At 44.3% G+C, this 27,893-nt stretch overlaps 2 protein-coding genes across 54 annotated transcripts in view; one reads left to right on the top strand and one right to left on the bottom strand.

Annotated features, from left to right (window-relative positions):
- Positions 1 to 13,442, bottom strand: part of LOC128873992 (putative uncharacterized protein DDB_G0277255) — a 28,505-nt gene extending 15,063 nt beyond the window's left edge. For 2 of the 4 annotated variants that reach the window (XM_054118123.1, XM_054118124.1), the window contains exons 1-3: positions 2,722 to 2,933; positions 2,389 to 2,533; positions 2,125 to 2,289 (exon numbers count right to left, since the gene is read on the bottom strand). In XM_054118123.1, the coding sequence (XP_053974098.1) occupies positions 2,125 to 2,289; positions 2,389 to 2,533; positions 2,722 to 2,783 (372 nt within the window). In that variant the 5' untranslated portion in view covers positions 2,784 to 2,933. Of the gene's footprint in view, positions 1 to 2,124; positions 2,290 to 2,388; positions 2,534 to 2,721; positions 2,934 to 12,820 lie in introns of those variants that run through there. The other 2 variants (XM_054118127.1, XM_054118125.1) reach the window with 2 other exon arrangements.
- A 484-nt stretch (positions 13,443 to 13,926) lies between these two features.
- The window catches only part of LOC128873993 (longitudinals lacking protein-like), an 89,485-nt gene continuing 75,518 nt past the window's right edge, over positions 13,927 to 27,893 (top strand). For 48 of the 50 annotated variants that reach the window (XR_008456539.1, XR_008456538.1, XM_054118157.1 and 45 more), the window contains exons 1-6: positions 13,927 to 14,087; positions 16,681 to 16,877; positions 17,775 to 18,169; positions 18,257 to 18,497; positions 18,791 to 18,968; positions 21,499 to 21,639. Coding sequence is in view for 48 of the 50 variants with exons in the window: in XM_054118157.1 (XP_053974132.1) it covers positions 16,704 to 16,877; positions 17,775 to 18,169; positions 18,257 to 18,497; positions 18,791 to 18,968; positions 21,499 to 21,639 (1,129 nt within the window). In the remaining 2 variants the exon portion in view is untranslated. Of the gene's footprint in view, positions 14,088 to 15,053; positions 15,200 to 16,680; positions 16,878 to 17,774; positions 18,170 to 18,256; positions 18,498 to 18,790; positions 18,969 to 21,498; positions 21,640 to 27,893 lie in introns of those variants that run through there. The other 2 variants (XM_054118134.1, XM_054118131.1) reach the window with 2 other exon arrangements.

Genomic DNA, 27,893 nt, shown 5'->3' with positions numbered 1-27,893 from the left:
AGGAATGGTCGTGAAACTAGAAAAATGTCTTTGAAAAGAAATCGCGTTACAAGCTTACTCTCGGCCAGACCAGAATTACGTCCGTAGCGAATGCTGGCAGCGAGATAGGAAACTCTGAACGAGGAGCACCAATCAGGGGCGTGAGCATCGTTGCGTGCCAACACGTTTTGCTTCACGGAGCGGGGTAAAAGGAAGGTAAAAAATGGCAAAATAACGAAACTCGAAGCATCGTTTGCGAGCGGTTCTCTCTGGGCATATTTTCGCGCCAGAGGGTCAAAAGACGTTGACACACGGTGGGTCGTAAATATTCGATCGACTAGTTCGAATAGTCGTTACGCGAACAAACGGACACTCTGCGCCGTTTGGTAGAGTACGAGAAATAAATTACACTACACACGGACGGCAAAATCCAACTATACAAAAATGTAGTTCCTTTGTACGATCGTACGTTGCTCGTACGTGTTTCTGAATTTCTAAAAAATGTGAAACACCGGATGTCCCAGACGATTTTGTTCTTCGTGCGAAAATCATTTGTCAAATCTGTCAGGTATGTCGGTCTATTTGACTAATAATCAATTATTAAAAAGTCCTCGAGCAAAAACGAGTTTACAAATTCTACGAATAACAGTGGAATCGATAACCAAGGTGATAACGGTTGAGTGCCACTGCAACGGCAGGTATGGTATGTAGTAGTAGTAGCTTGATTGCTGGACAATGGAATCTAACGAGACAGGGTTTGAAGACTGTCTTATTGATCTCGCGAAAGTGGAAAGCATAATAATGGAACTGTCCATTCATGATTTTGTAAAACATGGGCGTTCAACGATGAATAACTGTTAGATCGAAAAGTAATATCGGGTTCGCTATTCAAAACAAACGAAGCGATCGACTCGAGGTTTTTTGTTCGTTCGAAGAGATGCGGAAGCATTACTATAAAAATAAATGCAATTATTACCTTGCATTTATACGCGGAGCAGAGGAGAAAATTGTATTTATAAATGCAGTACACAACGCAAGTTTATTGTCCGATTTTAAACGGTTCGAATAGCCGGTCGATCTGTTCTATGATAGATAACGATGCAGCGGTGTGCACATAACGTACCAATGCATTTTAAGTACTCCAGGAAATTGTCCAGAAAGTAATCTGTTTTTTTTTTTACATATCCCTTTCGAAAATAAAACTGTACTTTATTTTATAGGAAATACGCGTAATCATTCCTTTGTTCTTGACCGAGGGCTTACGCGAGTTTACGTCTTGGTTGTTGCAAAATAGGTTAGAAACGCGAGGGAGGGCGCGCACGTTCGGCCCAGTAACTAAACGAATACCTTCGGCGAACGGTGGTGGTATCGTGATTGAAAGAAAATTAAAGTGCGCGAAAGGGAAAGTGGACATTTGAAACGCACACGACTCCTTTAGCCGTGAATGTACCGTTATTTATAGCGAGTACCGAAGGGAACTGAGAACAGGGAAGGGGAATACGAAGAGGAAAAGGAGGATTGCGCGCCTAAACTGTCCAAACGAGATCTCTGTGTTTACCACGTACGCCGAGGATCTGTGGCGCCATCTCGAGCATCACCGCGAGTCTGCGTTATCGATAACGGATTCAAAATGGCACACCAGAGAAGGATACCTATCGACCGGTAAAACAGAATAGCAGTATCGTGCGAGATTCGACGAAGCCGAAGAAGTTAACTTCCGACGGATGTGCAGGTGTCGCGAAACTGGAGAACCGGCCGAGCGAGTTAATTCATTTTCGCTGTCGGTAAAAGTGTTTCCGAAAGTTCTCCTCCGTTGCGAGAGAATACGAAATAATGCGCAACGAAGAGAAAGTCACCGTCGTTTCTTCTTTCAACAGACAATAACGCGGTACACATACGAGCATTGTATTAGGTTGTCCAGAAAGTTCGTGCCAATTTCTAAGAAATAGCACACGTAAAACACGTATGAATTTTAACATATATTTATTAAATTACATAGGTGAAATTTTGTTCCACAACCTTTCCACCTTTTAAGGGATGTAGGCATGTTATTTGTTTTCAACTAGTTCGATATATTCAGACCTGTACCACCTACCAAAAATCGACATGGACTTTCCGGACAACCCAATAATTTGTAAGGCTTACCTGAAGCTCCGCTTGAGAGACGTCGATCTCACCCCTGTAGACGAACTCTATGATGAATTTCAGGTCGTTGAAACAAACGTCCTGTGGCATAATGATCGTCGGGTGCTTGCAAGGATTCGAAAGCAGAAGCTTCTGAAAGTAGGAACTGCACGCCGACAATACCACCTGCGCAAACAAAAGGAGGCATCGAACGAGAATTAAGCGGATCCCAGTCTAATACGATCGTGACTATGTCGACGCCGCGCTATGCAACGATTGGCTCACCTTGTGCGCCTTCAAGGAAGCTTCGTTGCATGCCAGGGTGACGTCCACGAAAGCTTCCGTCTGTAGGAGTTGATGAAAAACGGACGTCATGTTGGACTGGTAGTTGTTCCAGCGCAGGCAGTAGTGCTGCCCGGCCATGCCTCCGCTGCAACAGAAACACCAAGGAAACGCTCTTTCAGTTATCTTTCCAGTCTCTCCACGCTTCCTAGATTCCACGAAAAGTCATCGACGAGTTCGTTCCGCATCTCGCATTCACCCTACGCACGCATACACGCAACACCGTATCTTGATGGCATTCCTCCTTCGAGATCGATCCGCGAAGCGGAATAGTACCTGTAGTGCACGCCCCAATAACGATCTGTCTCCATGAAATATTCTTTAGTGTTCGTTTTCATCACTGTTACGCCAAGATATCGGCGTCGAACGATACAGCATTTAAGCGAAGGCGGAGAAAGGAAGGCGGAGATCGGTGGAAGGTCTCCGACGAGACAACGGACTGGTAGAGATGGACAAACTACTTATCCGAATATTAAGATAATCAGCTTTGGATCAGTTGTTGGTTCGTCCAAGTTGTATATTTTTGGTCGGACGAACGAAGGAAGGATTAGAAACCGTTCGATCAACTAATTCCTCCAACGAAAACTTGCCCATCTCCGAGGACTGGTCACGAAGAATACGGACACGAACAACAAAGTGACGTGGACGGAAGAAAAGTACTTGGCGAAATCGGTTAGGTGAGGTATTTCCGGTGAGGCAATGGGTAGACAGAGACAGGCGCAATTTTTATCAGAATACAAATTTCGAGTAAGAAATATGAAGATATTAGGCTTTCGGTATTTTATTCGAGTAAAAGTTATAATCTGGATTATACAACGATACTATATTTACGTTGAACGAATGAAAGCTTATCCGAACAACTGTTCGATGAAACGAACGTCGTCTATTATTCGAATAAAATCTTGCCCATCTCTGCGGATTGAATATGGGAAGAAACGTGGACACGAAACACAAAGTACACGAAGAAGAAGAGTTTCGCACGAAATCAGGAAACACTTTCGCGGCAACGATGATCGACGACCGACACCAGGTTCTTCGAGTTCGCGATAAGGCGCGCGGGCGACGTTCGACTGGCCGGAAAGACGAAATCGAAAGGGAAGAGCGATAATCGAGCCGTGTTATTCGCGAACCGTAAATCCGTTAATTTTTCGTTGAAAATTTACAGGTGAGAACGAACGTATCGTCACGAATCGACGCCACAAAAGCAAACGAAGAAGTTCGGGCGTTGGTCTGTCTCGTAACATTCACCTGTTCCGTGGATCGTGCTTTATCTGTCTCTATCTATGTGACTCTTTATACGGGCCATTCCGTCGTTATCTATCCGTAAGAACACGGACTTTTATCAGTTGCTTAGACGTGTTCCGATAACGCAAGAACTTTAAGCTCTCGTCTCATCTCTTTTCGCTTCTCGTCCCGTTCGTCTCAGACTCTTTCGTTTTCGTTCTCGCTTCAGGCCGTTGTTTACGCGATGAAAATGTAAATACTAACGATTCTTTCGCTATCGAGTGCCAGGAAGGACGCCAAGGATTCTGTACAAGTATTCTATCCCCGAGGATTGCTTTGGTCAAGAGTATTTAACACTCAAAGGGTTGTTATTTATGGAGAACTGCTACGAGTTTACCGTCTATACTCGCGCGGAGGTCGCAAACGAGCGAGGCGGCAAACGAGCGCACCTGGTGCATTTACCTGTCGGTTTTTGCCTGCAATTCGTTAACCGTATATTTTAACCGCGCGTGCGTACTTTCGTCCAGTTTCGTATTCCCGACGAGTCCAACGATACTGTGTATGGATACACGCGTTGTAATGTACGCGGCCCGATATCTAGAAATTGGGTTAACTGGTATACCGTTTCAAGACAAACTGATAATGCGCGATAACGGACGTAGAATGACGACCAATAGACGTTAGACGATCGACCGATTTCCTTCGTCGTTTTCCTTCGTCGTGAATCGCGTCACCGATACGCGAACAAAGCGATGGAAATCAACGTGGTACTGGATAGGAATTGATAACGAATGTAAACTACTAATATGTGAAATTTTCATCAGGTGTTTCTGGAAAAGTCCTGAGCAGCGCTGGAACCTGAGTCAAAAAGAAGAGCGGGCTGTCGATACATCGGAGAGCTTCGCGTTGATCGATTGTACCGCTATCGCCAACCCGATCGAATCGATCGATACGCTTTCTCGACGGTCGATCTTTCGCGCGTGCGCGAGTATGCCGGTCTCGAAACAGTTTTACGCGGTTTCTCTAGAATTGCGTAGAGGCTGTTTCAAAGTTAAGCTGTTGAATTAGGTTTGCTTATGTTGTTTGGAAAGAGCTCATTTCCCACGTGTTTTGGAAAGAATATCTTTATTTCATTAGGTAACACGACAACGAAACATTTTTTGTTATTATATTTCTATTCGCAGAATACACTGTTCCGATCGTTTGATTCTGGAATGCGCTGTAGAAATCATTTAACTATTTTCACAGATACTTTCACTGATATCGAAGAGCAAAACAACCACACGCACGCCGCGCCACAACGATACAACGCACGCGAGGAATTTACCAAAGATGAGTAAGATTTGATTCAAATAATGGATAACGAAGATTACTCGATTGCACGATGAGACATTTATTCGTTTGTTTCGAATTCAAATTTCGATCAATTTCGATATTTCTTTCTCCATGCAAAAGTTGTACTCATCTTTTGAATCCATGAATTGGACGAGTGAAGGAAAAAGCGCGCGAAACATGTGTGAAACGTTGACCGTGAAAGAGTGGAGCGACTGTAAACTACTTTGGAGCGCGTGACGTTAAACGAGCAGCGAGGCAACCGTGGACGCGAAAACAAGCGTACGAGAGGGACCGAATGACGTACGAGCGTAATGTAATGATCTGAGATATAGCCACCATTGATCGGAACGATGTATAACAGCGGCGTCCAAAATCTTTTAAGAATGGAGTCGAAGTAATTACAAACACTTGCTTGTTTTTCCGAAGAATCCTTCCCAAGTAAAAACGTGCTATTTAAAAGTCATACGAACAAAAAAAAGTAAGTGCGATTTTTCTATCTGGAATGTCGAGTCGTTTCACTCTGTGGCCAGTAACGTTCACTTACATTACGCGTTCGTGTCGAGAGGCGTCGAATCCCTAATGAGCCTAGATGACCGCTAGCGCGTAAGTATATCGGGCGAGCTCGTTTGGAAATCGGCAAGAAATATCGCATCAACGGACGACGCTCATCCCTCGAAAGCGACGTTCACGCTTTCTTTCGCGGCCTCGAAGAAGGACACTGCGTTGGTCTCTCCCTTTCAGAGAATCCTCCCTTCCCCGACGTTCCCTTCCACGATTCATCTCAATTTTTCTTCGAGCTTTTTGTGTCCAATTTCACCTCGCCTCCCTCGGATCCCATCCTCTTTCTTTTTCCCGTCTGTCTCTCTGCCATTCGTGCAGTAGACGAGCGCGCCTGCCGCGCACCTCCCCCTTCATCTACCCCCTGGTATCGTTCTCGTTCCATCTTCTTCTTTTCTTTTCTCCCGCCCTCTTTGTCCCTCGGTCGTTTCATCGTTTCTTTCTCGACCCTCCGACGTCTCCCGTTCCCTCTTTCTCCGCGCGTTGGCTCCATTTACTCGTTCCCTCGTTCCCTCCCTACGACGAAGACGCTATTTTCTCGTGGCCCCCTTTTCTTCCACGGTCTCCGCCACCACCCTTCTCTCTTTTTCTCCTCTCCCGTAGGTCTCATCCTCCTCTTTCCTCTCCACTCATCTCTGCTACGCCCTTCTCTCGCTCGATGGGAAGCTGTGCGCTACCCTCTCTCTCTTTCTCTCTCTCTCTCTCCGTCCTCTCTTCCACTCCCTATACTACGCGCGTTTCCTTCTCCTTGCCGGTGCGCGTTTTACGTTTTTCCAACGTTATCGACGTTCTTCCTCGACTCTTCCCGGACTTTTTCCTTTCGTCGTACCGTCTTCGAGACGACCAACCAGCTCTTTCTCCGGGAAAACGTAAGCGGAAACGACTTTCCCCTCCTCCTCGCCTCGTGCCCGTTTCCATCGCAGATCCGCGTTTCCAAGGAACCAGCTCTGAAATCTTCCAGAAACTGTTTTCTCCGATTCGCTTCTGTGTTCGTGTTTCTTCCGTATAGATGTTGGATGATAAAACGCGGGACTAATCAAATTTGCATCGCTACCGGGCCGGGCTTTACATAAACTAGCGTCGACCTTTGCCTTCGCAGTGGCTACCGATCCTCGAGCCGTTTTCGAAACGGACCGACGATCCTTCCTGAACATCGTTGCGACTGCAAACCAAATCTCGACGCGGTCATTTCTTTATATTACACGTTTAACTTTTCATTCCGATGTGAAACGCTCTCGTCTACTTTAGCAACTTGTTTGTTTTCTGTATTTCATCCGTTTGTTTCATTTGTGGCGCGGCGCCAATGGTGTCGATCCATTTAATCGTCATAACCAAACTGACCTGCGGTTGTCGTGGAACGGAGAACGGGTGAAACGGTAATGTTTTTCGTCCATGCTTCTTTCGACCGTTCTCTCCGGAGTAATCGTAATTATCTGACCTGTGCTCGTATTCCGATCGGATTACTTGACACAATGTCTGAGCAAGGTACGTAGCATCTATTTTTATCGAGAGTAAGAGACCGTATGCGAGGAAGTCGCGTTAAACAAAATGTGGCTTCGGGGGACAGGAGGATACGGAGAAGAATAATACAGCAAGAGGTTCGTTTCGATTCGTATCCGCGGCGGTACCAACCTGTCCTTTAGAGATGAACGTTTCAACGACGCTTTCTATCGACTCTCTCTGCAAGTACACGCTCCGTCATCGAAACGACGTCGATATCGATTTACGGTAATACACTGACGTTTTTCGTATCCCGTGAGATTGAAAGTAATCGATAACACCGCTCCGTCGAGGCATCCTTGAACCGATCGTAGACGCGAACAACGGTTCTATCGATGTAATGATAACGAAATATCGGAGGGAAATATGACTGCGCGCAGCCTCTGTTCGTAAAGACGTTGGCGTCCAGCGAGGATATTTTCCTAATCGGACTGAGAGGACGTAACGGTTTAGACAACAGAAAAAACATAGAAACTAAGGCATGTAGGTACGCAACGTGGTTCAAATTTATGGCTAGCACTCCGTACACGACAATAGACGATAAACATTTTTCTCTCGAGCGTATTTCCCACAGTCCGAACAACGCATTACCGCGAGCTCTTTCCAGACGCGCTAAACACCGCAAATCTCGTATCGCCGCTAGCGACTCCCAGACGGGTTAAACTGTTAAAGGGTTGGAGGAAAAATGATAAGGGGAAGAAGTCTGGCTACGAAGACGAGGGAGTAACGATCGGTGATCGAGACAAGTTGTAGCAGTCCTAATTTCCGTCCTGTCTGTACCGTAAGGCATAACAGTACCGCATTCCAAATGCCCTTCGTTTCTTCGTTTCTCTCCGTTCACCTTTCCGAGAGAACCGGGCTCTCTCGGCCTCTCACCTGTTCCCCTTCGCCCTACCACTTGGAAGAGTAGTCGTATATAGTCGGAGTCTCGGCTCCGTTCTTCCGACCACCTTTTACCTCCCGCCATTTTCCTCCGACTCCAACTACGACTCCGTATACGCTGTATACGCAGCTGGTTTCGAAGGGCAGGAAAGGAGTGGAAGAAAGAAACGTAGCCGTCGATACGGGGGGGAGGAGACGGACCCGGAAACGCCAATTTCACTGGAACTGGAGGAGAGCGGAGGAACCGACACGTGGAGACGCAAGAAAGGGGAAAGGAAAGACACGGTCTATATCGAAGTAGATACTGCTTTCGATAGTCCTATTATCGACGTTCTCTCGAAATCCATCGTAGAAAGGTCCACGCTAAAAGAATCCCTGGATATATACGAAGGCCATCGGAGGGGAAAACAGGAAGTGTGCTCGCGGTAAGTTGACGACTGACGTGGCTAATTCCGAAGCTCTTCTCGTTGATCGACCCGCATAAATACAAGTTTAGTTACAGAAGTTTTAGTACACGATAGATCAACGTCAAGTTTGTTGGAAATAAATATCTTCTAACATTGTCAGTTTTTTCTCCAATAATGAAATGGAGAGCAACGTTTAGGCTCGTTTTAAACGAAAAACATGAAAATGCGCGTACGCACAGTTACCGGAGTGAAATTTGTGCGCCGCGTAGAATATAACATCCGAGAGCAACTCGCCGCGCGTTTCATCGTCCATCGTCCGACGTCCTGTGCTCCTCTCTATTCTATTCTTATAGAGGAAGGATAAACGAGGGTTGAAAACCACCCCCGAGATCCACGTGATCAGGGTTCCGTCCCTTCGGAGGGTGCAACGTAAGAGGGTGACGTGGACTTGCCCAAGGTCGCACGTGGCTTGCCTAGAGGGATCTTTTTTCTCTATATGTAGCTACAAGGGTGCGCAAACTTTTTTTATTTCTCATTCGGATACACCATCAACGAACAACTATCGTTCGTATCGTCAAAGAGAAGCTTTTTCCTCTCGTCGTGCCGTTTGTACTACGAAAAAGTATGATTCCTTGCGCGTGGCAAACTAACTATACGATAACGAGACGTTATCGTCCGAAATTTGTAATTCGTGGTATTATTTCAAAGTATTTTCTCGATAGTTACATCGATAGTGGATCCCGCTGGTCGCCAAAGGAGCCTGGCGAAGTTTCCAAGGAAGGAGAAAGGAGCAACGCGGATGCGCAGGAGTAGTCGACCGAACGGAAACTACGGCGAAGAAGGGAGAGCTGGAGAAAGGGTGAAGAGAGGGTGGCGAACGACGGATAAGAGAGTCTCTTTGTGTGCTCGTGTACAACGGAGGGATGAAAGCGGAGGATGAAAAAGCCGGGGGACAGATGGCCCTTTCAGACAATGAGAAACTCCGGAGATAAGGGGAACGCGAGCGAGAATCTAAGGGGAGAAAAAGAAGGAACAGCAGGGAAAAGGTTGGCGAGAGAAAGAAGATGAGGCGAAACTGCTTTTTTTTTTTGAGATAGCAACGGGAAGGAACGAAACGAACGATCGTTTTCTGCATGCGAGAACACGTTCGATAAAGATGAATATTTCGATAACTATACTCGTCATTTCGATTACGAGATTATATGGATTCGTCTAATCACAGGTATTTAACGCTCGCGTGAACTCCAAGTTGGAGTAACTCTTTTTCGTCGATCGTCGTTCGAATACCTTTCTCCTTTTACCGCTCTCGGAGCGTTCAGGTGTTTGTAAAAAATCCTAACAACCGCCGTTCTCTTCGGCGTTGTTTGAAACAACGAGTATCTCGATCGATAGGCGTAAAAATAGTACATAAACCGCGCGAATTAATATTGATTTAAATATAGAAGCTTTTTACGTAAGTAACTCGAAGAAAGAAAAACGCGAGAAAAATCGAGCAACAAAGTTCCCTCTCTCGAATCTCGTTCTTCTGTATCCCCTGCGCCATCTGTCTTTGTCCGTCTTTCCTTTTTCCTCTCACGTCTCGGTCGTATTAAAGAAACAGGATGTGCGGAGCGGGACGAGGAACGAGGAAGAGAGTAGGGAGAGAAAGGCAAGAGGGTTGGCAGCGGAAAAGAGCGGTTCGGTGGAGTAAGAGGAGACGAAGGCGAAGCAGGAGACGACGCCAACGACGACGAACGAACGAACGAACGAACCAACGACCGAGCGGAGGAGGTGACGGAGAAGAAGGAAGAGCTGCGGTGGTGGTGGTGGTGGTGGTGGTGGTGGTGGATACGGTGGTGAAGGTGGTAGCGAGGTAAGGAGGCAGGAAGGAGAAGGAAAAGGTGGGTAGAGGCAGATCGAAACGCAAGAAAGAAGCGAGGTTAGGGTGGTAGACAGGATGCTACGAGGGAAGTCAAAGGGTGAAGGGAGGAAAAGAAGAGGAGTTCGAGCGAAGCAAGAGAAATTTCTTGCCTTCGTCCTCCTTCCATACTTCTTCCGTTGCTGAGTCAGTCCGTGCAGCGTCGAAGAAGACGGATAGAAAATAGAGAAAAATGGTGGAGAACTGTCCGAGAGAACGGCAGAGCTGAAAACGAGGACAAAGAGAAAATGACAAAGGCGAGAGGGGCGTTCGATTCGATTGGAAAGGCAGGCAGAGAGGCCTCTTTCCTTTTACCAGCGTTTTCTCCGTATTATGCTCCGTACTTTCCGTTGTTCCTATGCGCGCGCGGTACGGTCATGCACACATGCAAACCAGTATGCATCTATACTCGCGCGATACATACAGCCTATCTAGAGAAATATGCATTTACCCGCGTTCTCTTTCTTTTCTGTCTTCCTTTGCGTCCATTACCTGTCATTCCTCCTATCTCTGTTCTTCTTAACACTTGCACGAGCACTTTTTCGCTTCCTCCCTCCCTCTCTCTCCCTTCCTCCCTTCTGCCACCTCAATTACTATACGAGGTTTCGCGTTATGTGGCTCTATGCTTTTGCGGCGAGAGGGCAGCTTTATACGTGGGTGAACGGGAAAATGTCTTTTGAAACCTTTCTAGGTCGCTCTCGATCGCCCCACTGTCAGTCATATACACGCGATTCCGCTCGCGGCCTCTCGAGAAAATCGTCGATCTCTTCGTGGTTTTCTTTTAACGACGCTACAAGATACTATTACAATGATCGTGTATCGACACGAAACTGAACGTATTCGTCGAAATGACGCAATAAAAACGTTCAATACATAAACAAATGGTATATTGTTCTCATTTTCGATTAATCTCTCACATCTGCAAGAACGTGTTGCCATAGATAATGTGAAATCGATACTTTTGATGCGTGAATAAAAATGGTCCCGTGATTTCTACACCTCTTCCCATGTATCCTACCGATACTTTTTAGATGCATCGCCATGTGGCGAATATATGTTCGTTCGAATATTTGCGGGCGGTTGACGGTAATTAATCTTGTCAACGATAAATCGTCGAAAATTCTCCGCGACTTTTTAAATACGCCTTGCTAGTATTATCGATAACCGAGAGTGATTCAAACGTTCGTTTTTATCTCTGTTGTAGCCGGTCGTCCTCCGGAACACGATCCTTGAATCGTTCTAAGAAAAAATAGGAAGGGAGAGAGAAGAACGGAGATGCAATGGAAGGGATAGAGAGGTGGTAAAGAGAGGGAGAACTAGAAAAGAAGAGAAAAGGTGCAGTTCTCTCGATGGTTACGAACGCGGCAAGGCCGAGAGAAGGAACAGTAAAATTGTGGAGAATGTGCACGCGCCATCAGGGTGGCCTAGATTCAGTCAAGACCTGCTTTCTAGGCAGCATTTCTCTTTATCATCGGCACCGCGAGCACAATGTATAGGTAAACCGTTGGTTGCTGTACGATCGCAGAGAAAATCTCAGGTGCACGAAATACTCGTACCAGTTACGTACGATTGTCATCGATTGATTTTTGTAAACCGTTTACCAATAAGTCGATAAACAATGCGCATTCGTACCCACGGTTTTGTGTCGTAAATATAAAACATCGTCGTACGGTTTCGACGATTCTCATTATCTTAGCTAGATAGCTCGCCTCCGTTTACTCTCTCCTTTCCCGTTCCTTCCTTTCGCAATCATCCGTTGGTAACGTTAAAGAGAAAATCCTTCGAACAATTGATCGCGCTAGCACGTCTTTACCTTAAATATTGTACGTTTGCTTATGTATCACTATAAAATACAGTGTCTGCAAAAGCTTTACGGAAATCACTTTTTATTATTCTAAACATAACCTACTCGAATACGCGTGAACGTTGACAACTAAACGATAATCAACTATTCGAAATATTCTAGGATTCAATCTACGAGCAACTACACGCGAAAATGATATAGTAGTTATGTTTTCCTTGTGTTTAGCTATGTAGCGCGCGCAAACATTAAATAAGTGTTTCCTGCGCATACGTAATCGTTGATTATTGGACAGTTATCGTGCACGTGACCTACCGTAATCGGCGACAGCGTTTCGAACGTGCACGCGGCAAGTGTTCCAAATCCTCATGGAGAAGCCACGAGGTGCGCGTGGAGGGACGTCGTTTAATTCGTCGCTTCGTACGACAGGTCGTTAAACGTCGTAGATCATTGTCACGCACACCTATACGAGTACGCACACGCCAACTGACCAGCTGGGCGAGATACACCGGGAGTAGTCGAAAGTCAAAACAATACGCGCGGGCACGCGTAAATGCGACGCGGAAATATCAGCTACCGAATCCGGAAAGCATTTTATTGACTCGAGAATCCGTATTACTTACGCTTGAATACTCTTTTAGATCCCTATTACGTCGAAATGAGTCACGGAAACTATAGAAACGTTTACGTGTCTATTTACTATCAAACGAAAGTGTTGTTTCACGATGTTTATAAATAAACTGAACGATGAAACTCTATCGTTGCACTTACCTTACCATGACAACCGGACGCACGAACAAAATCACCACTGGAGAAAAAGTTGAGCCGATTCTTGGCAACTCTGTGCCAAGGTTCGCGGGAGACACTCACTTTTGCTGTAGTTATGACACTCGATGTATGCACACGACCACGCACGAGACGATATTTTACGAGGAATTCTCACAAAACGCGTATACACGCGATGACACACGAATGATTGTCAGTCGCCGCGTAAAGCACGTACCGCGCTGACGACTGGCAGCTGTCACTCTCTCGGTTTGCCCGTGAAAACGTCGCGGCACGAAGTGGCGTAGCGAATCACGGAGAGAGACGGACAAGGGGAAGGAGAAGGAGAAAGAGAAAGACATAAATGCACACTAGGGGGCACCGTGATGGCGGCGGACAGCCCGTGTTCCGTTGTGTTCCGTTGCGGACGGTGGCGCAAAGCGATTAAGCGATTTTGTTGTGGACCCCGATTCTTCCCTTCGTCGGCTCTCTCTTCCCGGCTTTCCACTTCTCCTGCGCCGCCTTTCGCCTCTCCCGCCTGTCGCTTCGGCTGCGCTATACGATAAACGCGCCCCTCAACGGAAATCAGCCTTACTCCCCACTACGTTCTCGCGAACCCCTACCTTTACGGTTTGCCATGACGTTACACCGGCAAAAATCAGGATTGTATCAATTTTATCTCTCCGCGGCTTGCTAACCTTTTCTCGTTGTAAAGGTTTGATCGATGTATTGAAAGTTGTCGCAACTAATAACGCCTATCGAGTGTCAACGTTTCAAAGGATCTTTTATCGATACAAGTTTGAATTACGCGCGGTGTATACATCGCTGGTCGATATATTTATTCTGATTGGCAGAAACTATTCAACGTAAATTGTCGTTTTACGGACTGATTGTGTAACGAAAGACATCGAATATTACTTTGTATTTTTCAGGATATCAAGAGATGTTCGCTATTATGCCGCGTAAAAATAGTCACTAGGTTCTAAAAATCTATCGACGACCCTGCGCTAGACGGCCGTTCTCTTTTGCCCCACTATTCGTGCCTGGATGCGCAGAACACTGATTTTCCTCTTCTGCGCCGCGTCTCCCCACAAGGGGCATACTGTTTCTGTGCATACCCGGCTATCCCCTCGCAGAGCGGGTCGATCGTTAACGCGTAGCACCACGGCCATTGTGTAAAAAGAACCCACGACGCTCGGTTAGTGTACGCTGAGGACGGGACGTGTAGTTTTCCAAGGTTTCCTCGTGTGATATTTAGACTGTGCCAATAGAGGTGAGTAACGCACGAATATGTATTTTGACTTGCGTTCTAGTTAATTTTTTCTTCGGATTGTGTTTATATCACTGCGAAAAGTTTTGGGAAAATCAGGTCGCCTCACGATGCCAACAATAACGCGGTTTTGTCGTACAAGCGTGTCGCACGAGCATGAGAGAACTTAGGATAACGATGTTCGAAATTTTGCGTGGAAGTGTTTGTTGCGAGGTTCAGATGCACTACAAACTTGTTCGTATATAGAAGTTTTCCAAGCGCGTTTTCGGGAGTTTTCGCCATTTTGCCTTGGCCGAGTCTACGGAGTCGGCCATTATGTACGCGTGCCAGGTTGAGGTCCAGGGCCGGTTAATGACGTTGAAGTAACTTTGCACTTTTTTTTTTGTTTAATTTATTCCTTTTCATTGAATGCGCATACAAGTGTGTTTACATACACATGTCTTCTTACCTTTATTTCTTTCGTGATGGTAGAATTGTGACGCTATGTGTTTTATGTGTGATAATAAAATTGACGCCTCTTCTCTAGTTTTATAAATCGGCTAGTTTTGTTTATAAACGATTAGCTTTCCAAACGTTTCGTTACCGTGATACTACGACAAAAGTTAATTATGTTTGATAAAATATGGTTAAGCCGACTAGTGTATTTTATTTGCAAAAATTTTCCCACTACGTAGTCAATTACCATTTTCATCGATTACTGTTTACTGTAAGATACAGCATTTTTATTCATAAGAAAATAGTTGAAGTTATTTTCATGTAACGTTAAATTTCACATCAAGCTTCATGCAGGCGTATATTATCAAATCAAAATAGAGAAGCCGTTTTATCTGCAGCGTCCTCTAGTTGCGATTTCCAATCACGACGAGACATCATAGCTTACGGGAATAGAGCGCATGCTCGATAGTTTCCTTCGTTTTTTCTTCTCTCGTGCCCTCTTCCGGGGAAGCCTGCGCTCTCTGACGGTCGATGTACAGGCAAGCCTAGCAGGCGTTGTGCTACGCCATTGTTGAAAAGGGCAGCGCTCGAGGCGCACGCCGAGCTTGGACGCTTACGCAGTTTTTCACTTTTCATCGATCCGTTGCTGTGATATTAGATTGTTTTATACTCCTTATTAGGTGAGTGTTACAACACGTAGTTAGTTATTCGTTATATTTGAGTGTTTCGTCAGAGCTTGGGAGAAAATTCCGGAAAATCTTAAGGTGGGGTGACATGGCGCGGGCGGATCCTCTATATACTTTTGAGAAATACCAGCTTGACTGTGCTATTACTCTAACGAAATTTCCTGATTAAGTAAACGTTTGCGATTTTCATGTGTTGTCCAGGCGGTACTTTTAATGGGAAATTTCAATATAGCCGAAAAATTTTAGATTGTATATTTTTCCTTGCGAGCTTTTCTTCTATCGCCATTTTGTCCGGGCGCGACCTCGCAGACGGCCATATTGCGATCCACGTCTCCTCTCCTCTCGTGGTTTCCGGGGGCGGTGTGAGGAAAGTGCATCGTTCTTTTTCGCCGGTCGGTAGATGTGATTGAAAAAATTATCTGTCGCTAATTTGTTTTGTTTCACACACGTTGCCCGGCGCCATCTGACGTAACATTCGATTCGAGATAACAATATAAATAGATTATGCAATCGCGTGTAAGCAGTGAATGCTCTTCACTTTATTTCGTATTAATCTCTACACGCGTATACTCGTCCCTGTACCCCACCCCAACCGCGGCTGAAACTTACGCGTTGCGCATGTGAGGCAAGTAATCGATTTTCCGTTTTATTGCGCGTCAATGATGTAAACTTGGATGACGTGAACTGTTACATTTCGCCCTGTATCACGGACTTAGATGTAGTTTCCTAATTATCGTAATAAATTTCGTTTCTGTCGTTCACGTTTTTTGATGTCGTCTACTTATATATGATGATATACGTTTGTCATTCAGGTATAGTTACACTAGACAATTTTCATCGATCGAAAAGAATTTTGAAATCGGTACTTACATAATTTAAACATTATTCAAACTGTTATGCTTGTAATTTTCAAGCTTATCAAAGTAGTAACTCGGTAATGTCGAATTTGTCTATCGAATTAAAAATGTACCTTCGTAGTTGGTCTCGCGTAATCGATTTATCGCGTTAGATTTTTTCGTGGTTCGGTATTATCGTTAGGGTACCGGTGAATCCAGCAGACGCCCCTGACTTCCAGGGGCCTCGAGCCAGTGCGCAAGTCAAGCGCGCAGCTCGGGCGCAGCTGCGCATGCGTGATGCTTGCGCGTCCTCCTGCATCATCCCCACCAAATCGTCCATTACCGTTATGAGGACACGCACAAAGGAAAAGGCCAGAAGACCGATTCGACCGACGCGCTTGCATCGTACGGCCATTTTGGAAGCTTCGGTGCTTCCTTGCGGAGCTTTTACCGCAGCTGCGTATCGATCACGAACATAGTTAAAACTTATCACTTCTTCCGTGTATTTTCGAATCATCCGGCTCGATGTTCACGTTAATCGGGCGTAGAAAAGCTAGATAGCATTAGGCTCGGTCGATATTGTACAACAACGGCTCTTTCCGTCTGCTCATCGCCACGGTGTTTTTTCTGCTTGTACAGAAAAGAGGAAACTGTAAGAAAAAATGGAAGACGACCAGCAGTTCTGCCTTAGGTGGAATAATCATCAAAGTACGCTCATACAGAATTTCGACACGCTTCTCGAAAGCGGGACGCTGGTTGATTGCACTCTCGCGGCGGAGGGGAAATACTTAAAGGCCCATAAGGTAGTTCTTTCCGCGTGCAGTCCCTATTTTGAGGTGAGTTTATTCTTCATGTGTCTGTTACTAATATATATTGCTTTTTTTTTATTGATTCGACTGTACACGTAATGTTCCTCTCGCGGTTAAACGGTGCATAGAGTTTAATTTCAAATAAAAAATGATTAGATATTTAATTTGTATAAGATGTCACTTTATGTTGATATGAAATTTACGTAAAAAAAGTATAGATACGTTCTTGGTATTATTTGCTAGAAAGCAAACGTTTTTCACACGTATAGAAAATACGAGAAGTTTCGAGCTAAAACTTTGGTTATAAGTTTTCCTATTTCTATTGGCTAAGCATGGTTAGGATCTGTAGCAAATACTGGAATTCAAACTGGTGAATAGGGGGAACCTGAAATTGAAACAAGATGGCTGCCCTTGTTGAACGCTGCCTGGGCAGATGCCTGAGAGGCAGGGGGAGTGAAAGCCCAAACCCCCTCCTGGTTCCTCGTGATCAATACAGAGAAAGCAAGATGGCTGATTTCCAGGGCACTTGCCCTGGGATTTTACCCTGGCATGGGTGGGGGTGTTTGAAGAGGCAGTGCCTCAGCAATTTGAGCTTGGATGATGGAATTAAATTCTATTCGCTAATAAATTGCCACATTCAAAACTAAGCTTAGCCTAATGGAAAATGCATCTAATTCACACTAATTATTAATATCCTCGTTATACTTATTGTTTTGTTTGTTCTCACATTAGTTACACTTTGAGTTTTTCGCGTTGCATTTAGGATTTGATGCTCGAAGAATTCAGTAATCATTAAATCCGTAAACCGACATCGCCATTTACATTTTTGAGCATTTTTATAACGAATTATAACTTTTACAAAAAATAGTTTGAACTTTGAGAAGGAAATAATTTAATATTAGAAATATTTTGTTTTCATTATAGGGCCTCCTCAGCGAACACTATGACAAGCATCCTGTTTTCATATTAAAAGATGTTAAGTTCAAAGAATTAAAAGCGATGATGGACTACATGTACAGGGGAGAAGTAAACATCTCCCAAGACCAATTGGCAGCACTTCTTAAGGCCGCGGAGTCTCTACAGATAAAGGGTCTCTCAGAAAGTAAAACAGGTGGTAGCAGTAAGACGGAGACGAGACAACAGAAGGTCGTCCCGCAAGCAACAGCCCCGTCGTTAGACATTCCACATGCGTCTTCCGGTCTTACAATAGAAAAGAACAAAGTTCCTAGGCAGGCGGTTCCTCCTATGGCACAAGGTTCCGTAGGGGACCTGCTTGAAGAGTCGAGCAGTCCCCAACTACCTAAGGGTCTCTCCTCAAGGTAAGAATGTTGAAAATAGACGACAAATTTTATGCTATATAACATTGATAGTATTTTAAATTAATCGTTTCTTGTTTACTTTTGCAGAGAGGGCTCGCAAAGTCCAACTTCAAGAAAAAGAAAGAGGTTTAGAAGAAGAAGCGTCGGTGAAGATACTATAGAAAATCACGAAGCCTCGAATTCCAGCGACATGCCCCAGCAAATGGGCGTTCCTGCGTTAGGAATCGCGCCCGTTGCTGACGAAAAAGTGCACGCAGACCCCACAGACACGCTTGGCAGGTCAGCTTTAATGACACAGCTGACGAAACCAGCGGACGAGATGTTACAGGTAAATGTTGTGAAATTTAATATCGATTTCTCAGCGTAACCTCGTCGATCGATTACCAACGTATAATGGAGGCAGTTATCCTAGCGTTCTGTTTCTTTCGCGCGTTGGTAAATTAACGAACGTCGTACTTTATCCTACTATTTGGTTCCGTTTCAATTTGATCTCATAGTGCGGAAACGGTGCGATACAATAATTCTTCCTTTTTTCTTAGCATGTGGATCAATTTTTCTACCGATACTATCCGAAGTAGCGAAGAAATTAATTTATAAAATGCCCAATGTTTCTTTGCACAGCTACCCTTGGAAAAGCCTGAGCCAAATGATAATCTGATCGAACCAAAATCTGAGTATCTCGAAGACCCGGAGGAGAGCGTCGAAGACCTGACACTAGATGACGATATGAATGACCTAAACGAAATGGAACAGGATAATAACAGAGCGGGACCGTCCCACGACCCCTCCCAACATCCTGGTAAGTTTGCATAAACATACACATTTTTATTTAAACGATGGTTCCGTTTGGCTAGTAATGTAGAGAAATACAGGGTATATTCGCGAAGTTACACGATGCGAATTGATTTCAAATTTCGCATACACCTCAAATTCATGTTGCTCAGATTTCTCCCGAAATTAATTTTTCATATACCGTGTGAACTATATGTGATATCTAAACGAATTGTATGATGGATACGAAACGATAGTGGCAATACTTCCATCCAGAAGAAACTTTGGATCGAAGCACAGCTTTCTACCCTGGCATGTTACCGATAACGAGGAGATCGTTCTTCTTGTAGGTTCGAATTTTTGAAAATACTTTGATAACAGGATGAAAGGGACTCGTTAATTGGTGAACTCTAGCTTATTCCTCGCGATCGTTTCGTTTATTTGTTTTAAGTATAAACCGGGCCGTGCAATGATTGGCCGACACTAGCTTGGGTTTCCTCGTTGCAGGTGGGGGGGCGGGAGCGCGGTCTCGGTCGAGAGGGAATTTGGGTGGTGGTGGTGGTGGTGCCGTCTGGGCGTCCCATTTCCTCGAATGTAAAAAAGGTCCGAACACGAGGCGGCCACGCCCAGACGTTGACGTAGGCGCGTTGCTTAATTCGCTGGCAAACAAACAGGGCAGAAAGTATAGCTTAGACTCCGTTAAAATGTCCCTGGAGGCAATATTGCAGCAGGGGGTTAGCACCACTCAGGCATCAGAGATGTATGGCATTAATCGATCGACCCTGCAGTTCTATTTGAAAAAATTGAACGTCGTCCGAAGGAGATGGAGGCAACAACCTAGTAACCTGATCCAGCCTAGGCAGTCTTAGTGTGTATGCCTTACAAAAAGTAGTTTGTGTAACAATGTTCAGTGTTGAGATTTGGCAGCGAGAAATGCCACTAATCGATGAAACGGCTTGTTCAGCTGCTCCGATCTGTTTGTAATCCCACGCGGCGTTGTACTTACGTTTGCTTCCTTCTTTCACGGAATATTTACTTTTCACATAATAGCTGATAACGATCAATAGAATCCATAGCGAGTCGGAAGTATTCGTACACCCCAAACTGTTGACATCCTTTTAGAATAAATATTATAGGATCTTTGACGATACAAAAATACACTATTTTAACCAAGAAGTACATGATTGCTTTTAACTAACAATTCTGCTAAAACATTGTTTGAAAATCTAAATATATAATACATTATAATAGCTCAACGAGCGCTGCAGATAAAATAGACAGGATTACAAGTGGAGTCCAATCGATAAGAAGCTTCCCTATTCTGCTATACTTTTTTGCTTTATACTTATTCAAATATTTTAAGTAGCTAGCCATTTGTTGTATTGAATTGGTATTTTTACGAGAAGCTTAACAAATACAGTGTACATATTTCTCGGTCAGGATTCCATGTAATTTTATTCTGAAAGTATCTGTCAGTTAAACGTCAGCAGTTGAGAGAGAACGAATACTTGAGCGATTCACTGTATATGCGTGTATTGTGCCAATTTTTGAGAATTAGTATACAGCGCTGGTACGAAGCATTCTTGTCACGTAACCATAGGTTGCGCGATGATAATGTCGATGTTTTTATTCCTCTTAAACAAGAAGAGAAATTGTTGATTATTTGTTTTTATGGGTAATTTGTTATACCGTGTGCTCCGAAAAATACAGGGTTTAGAATTCATTTTTTGAATTAGCACCGAATCGATATATCGATCTATTCCAATCCGACGAGGAATTTTTATCGCTCTACAAATATATATTTCGGGTTAGTTATTGTTATACGTACATACGAGTCTATATATACATGCAGTCACTGTACGACGCAGTAATGAATTTTCTAGTTGTACGACCTGTGTTTCGAATGAGCCGTTTGCGTTTGCATTAACCCTTTCACACTATATCATACAACTGCGGAAGGGTTGAATTCAAGTGCGAATCAGCATATACGATCAGTGGTGTACAAAGTATCCGACTGTGAAATAGCTTAAAAACTATCAGTATTATCTCTTTGTTCTAAGTGTTGCGGTAGGATCTATTAGGCGGAAGTATTCGAGGCATATAAAGTGTTCGACGTATGTTTGTATGCGTGTATACGTATGTACGACGACAACGGATCGCGTGTTTCATAGGTATATAAGGTTTCGTGTTATATTGCCAAATATTATTCTCGCAAGGAATAGCGGATACCGGGGATATGAACGACGGACTGTACCTTATGATATATCGTATATATACGTATAATAACTATCAGGTTCACCTTTCCTGTAAAAGAAATGTGTACAATTTTTGATCGCGATTACACCCTGTATTTCACTATTTCGGATCGTCCAAGAATCCGTATGGTATTTTTGTTCTCGTTTAAATGAGGATGAACTTGTGAATAAAGAATCCCTCATTCCAAACTCTCTGATCGACTACTAATTTTCATTATTCGCTTTCTATTTAATTTCTTTCTCGTTCGTTCAAGTTTGTCTGGTGTCTGTGTTACGAGTATGGTTGTTTGCTTGTTTCGTTAGCAGGTATAGGTGCGTGGCACGTTACCGGCGATCGGAGTAACGCGGGAGGAGTTGTGGGCTCGGTGGCAGGAGCTCCAGGAACGACAGACGAAGTCTTTCTTGCAGCCCAGGAGGCCGCCCAGGCCCATCGCGATTCTCAAGGTAGGCTCACCCACACCATTTTTCATCAGCTCCTGCCCGCCGTAACAATAGGCACTCGATATTGGCACATACTAGACTGGTATCCGACAGGAACACGAACGCTCTTCGAATGTGTTAATCTCAAGGAGAATATTTTTGAAAATTGTCGGACGTACGATGGAACTAAAGATGGCTCGTTAGAACTGCAACACATTCCTAGAATGTTCGCTATTAAAACGGGAAACGAAGTAATACGTAATAACGCCGTAGCGAGAAGTGCCAATTGCGCAGGCGTGACAGAGCTCTTTTTTTTCTTTCACTGTCGAATAACGTGGTTCAACCTAGATGCCGGTACATTCAAGAGTAGCACGGTCTCTGAAAGAGCTTTTCACTTTCTAAACAGGGCATGTAGCTTTTTCGTTAATTTCTAAGTTCCTTCTTATCTTTGTCTTCCTCTTTATTTTTATCGCGATACCATGCTGCGAGGTTTACGAGAGAGACATGCCACGATTTCTTTTTTTTTATGTATATGTTTATTTCTTATTGTTCGTCGTCCTTCGGTATCTTCATATCGCTCGGTGTAGTATTCCAAGATAATAGAAGTCGCATATGCGCGCACGCTTTTCTTCTCTTTTTATTTCGTGGCTCGTCTTTATCGTTGGCCTCGCGACGCGATATTGCGACCTCTCTCTCCTCTGCAAGGAAAAAGTCAACCGTGCGGACCTCGCAGCTTCGCCGCGACCACCGACCAAAGGAAATACGAGACACGCTCTCGCATCTTTTGTATTATCGTATGCGCGTAATGAGGGAAATTCTTAGCAGCAGCAGCAGCAGTAGTAGTAGTTAGTAGTAGTCTCTGTCCCCCCGAATGTATCGTGATTTCTCGCGTTGATCTAGTCGAATACGCGCAGAAATAATTTTGAGACTACAGATGGAGAGAGAGAGTGAGAGGAAAAAGGGAGAGCGAAAGCTGCAGAATATTCAGAGTAGAAATCTGTACGTGTCTCGATTGAGAGACCTGAAAAGTGAGCTTGCAAGAATCATTGCTATCGTAACACGGTTTGGTGTCGTAGAAATTTCGCATAATTTTTCATATGCCACCGATCGATGGCGACGTTCAAGATCTGAAACGATATTCACACGTAATGTTTCGTTTTCGGGGCGTGACGTACACGATTACCGATACTTTCGTTGCTAGACAGGTTTCTTAAGGGTGTCCTCTCCTTTCGGTATAAGATTTTATTTTCATCTCACCACGGAAAAGAAGTTAGACGATAACTAACCCTTTGCACTGCGTCGTGAAAAACCACGCTTCGATATTAGGTACTAGGAGACGGGTTTCTCACACGGATCTACTTCAAAGATCCTCAATGAACATGAAGCAGCATCGTTTCCGAAAAATTCCCGGTTCTGGGGACGAAAGATTTCCTCGGATATCGTGCGAGGTCTGTAGAGGCCTACGGTAAACATAAGGATACGTATTACTCACGCGACAGAATTCAGTAACAGAATTCGGTAACAGAATTCTTCTCGCCTAACGGGGCAGTATCTATGTAACGTTATTCTTTCTCCGATCGAGGAGGCTCGTGCAAGGATTGCGTCGAATAAAGTCGCATCACGGATTACACATACGATCCAATTTTATTCTCCCGTGGTACGATATACAAAATAAGTGCAAAGGGTTAATTGTGTAATACGTGCGAATTTATTGCGGTAGATAAGATTAACAAAGCGATACGTTTAGGAAGCTTAGGAACTCGAGCGTGTATATCGCGACGAGTCGCGCTGTTGCTATGAGAAACTTAAGTCGAAGTAACGCGAGAGCTTGAGAAGGATATAACGGCGCGTAGTCGCGAGAGCCGCTGTCCTAGTTTTTCCTTCCTTCTTTCTAGAAATTGGATCGTAACGGAATATAGCCGCGATTATATTCCCTACCCCTCCATCGAATTTAACGAGAATCGCGTTCTCTATAGTTCGGACTATAGTTAAGGGAAATTTACTCCGTTCGGAATGGATGGAAAGATGAAAATACGATTCGAAATTTCAAAGTAGAAAGTTGATGGACGACGTGTTGTGAACGAGGCTCCGTATTTCGTACAAGTTGGTTCGCGGAGAAGGCAAGCGAACGATTCGGTCGCCTCGTGGGTTCTCACGGAAACTTGTCGGCCTTGAGCTCGATAGGACCCCGACGGTAGTATAATTACGATGATAGAAATGCCCGCGAGTCGTAGCCGAATAAACTATGCTAACTATGGTATCGATGACCGCGATATCGTCACGGTGAAACCATACGTCCAACGATTTATCGAAGCTCCCTAAGAGTCGTTGATCGCTCACGCGAGGATAAATTGTATTCCGTAGCGATAGATCAGAGAAATTATGTAGCTGAGATGAATGGACGTTATCTTCAGCGTTTTAGGCGCGACGATTTCGAAGCCGACGACCTAGATTCGCGATTCTTCGCGTCGAGGCCCGTTGAACCCTATCGACCGATCAATAGGACCGATTACGTAACGATAAATCGCGGCGATTTACTTGGAACTCGGATGCTCCAGTTACGCGGACTTGCGAGCACCGAATGCGCGCTAAAATGGAGCGATTCTCTACTTCTGACCCGTTTTAAAGTTGGATATTTCGCGAGAACAGTAGAATAAATTTATCAAAGAGCATCGTGAACGCGACGAGGCTTGTTCGTTAATTCCGGAACGCGCGAACGGGGCGAAGGAGAAAGTGTAAAAGGACCGTGCAGCTGTCGCTTCCTCGGCACGGTGCATCTGCTATCAGATGCGCAGCTGTCGTTGGCAGATGCGAGACGGGCTGGTGTTTAAAACTGATAGAAAAAGGCAGAGTTCGTTCGATGCTTTTTGCGCAACACGCGAAGCTCTTTTAGAATTGCACGGGAAGGGGAGAGGCGCCTAAGGAAACCTTAGAAATTTGTATGGTGATACGATAGGATTTTCAGAGAAGGGCGCTTTTACATGGGCGGTCTATATATTTTTTTTTTTTTTTTAAAGAGATGTTTAGGGTAAATGGTCGCCCGAAAGAGAAAAAGGTGATCCAACGCGGGATACAAGGTAATATCGGAGAGAGAGGAGCGACCTCTCCGTCAATGCTAGTCTTGCTACGTTTATGTTCAACAATAATAGATCTTTGTCGGTACGTCACGGACGTAAGGAGTGTCTCGAACAAACGATTTTGTAAGAAATTGTCGTATGGAATAGAATTTTTGGGAAGCGCTCGCATTGATGGGGACGGTCGTTGTTTTCACCGTCAGAGACTTGTTACCTTGAATCGATTTTTCGAGCGGTTTCATTGAAATTACGAAAAGGTGCGTCCGAGCAAATGCAAATTTGCACATTCCGTTGTCTTTGAACACGTTCCGTGCCGCGTGGGTTGTCGATTAAGGTGGATTTTTGGGAAAGTCGTTGGTCATTCGAGGAAAGCTTTTAGCGTGCACCGTGTACACATTTAACTGTATAGAGACAACAGAGATCACGAGACTCGCTATTTATCTCTCGCAGATACGAAGGGCAGAGGCTTGCGCCACCAATTCAGAAAGAAAGAGGGAAAAGTGTCGAAAGTAAGACGTCGTTGCGAGAAATGTTACTACAAGAATGTGAAAAAGTTCGGTGCCAGGATAGCGGCAAATTATACCCGGAAAGTAGCGACGTTTTGCGATGATTGTGACGGTAAACCTCACCTCTGCCATAAGTGCTTCTTTACGGTACATCACCACTGGGGATAATTGTTCTAAAATAAAATTCATTCAGCTTTACATACGGCATTCGTGTACTTTATCATCCTTGTATCTCTCGGTGCTTCGTTACGTAAGAACAAACACGCGTTGAACGAGTCGATCAAAGCGCAATATCGATGATACCGCACGGCATGGAACGTGTCAACGAATCCACTTGGTGTCCAGTTCTACCCAGTGTTGGGCAAAATTTAATTCACTATCACGATTCCCGAGTAATCGATAACCGTGATTTAACGAATAATCAGCAGTCACGATTAGCTCTGAATTCTTTACTAATGACTTACCAAAGTTAGGATGGTTTCGTAATTTACGATTACCGATTTGCTGCCCAACTCTGGCTCTACCACAGAAAAGAGATAGCACGCAGCCTGGATACATTTGATTTGATTAAAAAGAAGCTTCGGTTGAACGCTCTCTCGTAACACACTTTGTGTCCGCTTTGTCCCGTTTTCTTGGCGAAATATCGAGTCGCACCATGGTCTCGTTCGCGGGTTTTCCCACCTCGCTATTGTTTTTGTCGGCCACTAGTCGTGTACAAAAGCAGCGAAAACTAGAACCGGCGTTGCGCCACGTTATTTACAGTACGTAGAGGATTCCTATAAACGTAGTCGTTAGAGATAAAGAGGATACGAGATCCGGTGGTAACACGGGCAAAGGTGATTGTCGTTCGCGACCATTCGAAGGCTAGTCTAGTCGACTGCTTCGAGATCCGAGCAAAAAACGCGTTCGAAGCATTTCCTTCGGGTAGACGCCGAAACGGCGTTCATCTTTGCTCTAACAACCGGGTGGGCAATTCTCGTATCCTAAGGGAAAAGAAATAAAGAAAGGAACTACCCATTGTAGCCGTTTGCGTGTTTTTTTTGTTGCTAGAAACGTGACAAAAGTACGTGTAACGATCGTAACCCATATAAGTCAGGGTGTCGGACGAAAGGGATTAAATCGTTTGTGCTGTTCGATCGTGTGGCGAGGAGTAGAGATGGTCAATAATTTATTCACGTAATAGATAACGAATAAATCTAAATTGTTGTCTACGTTTCATTTAACGAATGATGTATAAACAATTCTCCGTTTATCCTTTATCCGTTACTTGAAATGTTTATCTAGGAAACAGAATGTCCATCTCTGGTTAGAAGAGGCGAGCTCTAATCGCGACGTAAAGCCAACCGTACGCGCGCATGCCTGATCTCGTGCTCGTGCACACTACAACAGTTCTTTCGTTACTTTTGCACGACGGGAAGAGTCTCTGGAAATTCTTCGTACGTTCCTCGCGGTCTGCCTGTACCTATTTTTTCTCCCACCTTCCGTTGTCGCGTTTATTTTCCAAAACGGACGCTTTTTTCGTACCTAACAGCTGAGCGGCGACGGTTGGCAGTGCGTTTCTCGCCATGCGTGATAACGTTTGCAATTTTCGAGTAACCACGTACACCTCGTGGACACACGACGATGGCTTATCAAAGTATAACGTTTCCGCGTCAAGTCCCTCTTTTCGCGTTTGAAAGTGACGTTTAAGTTCACGTTGGGTTGCGGCTCTCTATGAAATCAATGTTTGAACGTTTGAACAAAAAAAGCACGTGTCGTTTGATAATCGCGATACGCGTGCCACGCGTCTGCAACGCGTCCTCGAAATCTGAGCATTTTGTCGTTAATCGTGTTTCTCTTACGTCTAGCTTTCTGCAGTCACGTGTCACGCGTGTCGAACCTTTTCCACGCGTACCAATACGTGTGTGTATATACATTCTTAATTTATATACACACACACACACATCCATACATATATATATATATAAAATACGATGTGTGATATATCAACATACTTTTTCTTTGTCCATCCGTGTATGCGTACACTCGATAGATTTTAATCCATTGCGTTGTGCCATTTTTTGCGTAATTCGTCTTGCATGCCACGCTTCCTTCGGTAGTGTAATTACGACTCTTTAACTCTGCGGAGGTGAGCGAGCGCGGTGCGTTCTCGTCACGGAACCGCGACACATCCTTTTACGCGCGTTTTGTTTCCTTTTTGTCTTACATTGCCTTGCAGATCGCGTTTATCATTAGGGTAGTTACATATACATGTTTGGTGGTGGTGCCCGATCTGCGAACACATTTTTACTTTCTTCTCTACCGGTTAATATATACATATACGAGGCGTACGCGCTTGCACACACTCCAAAAAAAAACATTTTTTTTTTACTAACCCATGTGTACATAACTTGCTTCTTTGTTCGTAACGCATATAAACATCAAAATATTTGATTAACTCGATTTATATATATACATATATACAACGTTGTTTCACACGTCTGTATATTTGTACACGTATATATAGTACACACGCGTATGCGCATATGTATGTATATATGCGTATAAATGTACGTGTGTCGATGGAAATCCATAAACAAGTGTGTGTGTTCCCCGGAGATTTATGCATATTACATATATGTATATGTATATGTAAAAATACGGATATACATATATATATGTATATACATTTTGTATACATATATAGAAGCACGCACCT

Source organism: Hylaeus volcanicus, chromosome 3 (assembly GCF_026283585.1).
Source record: "Hylaeus volcanicus isolate JK05 chromosome 3, UHH_iyHylVolc1.0_haploid, whole genome shotgun sequence".
In the NCBI taxonomy this organism is placed as follows: Eukaryota; Metazoa; Arthropoda; class Insecta; order Hymenoptera; family Colletidae; genus Hylaeus; species Hylaeus volcanicus.
The sequence above is the reverse complement of the archived record's forward strand: the minus strand, read 5'-3'. Positions and strand labels throughout refer to the sequence as shown.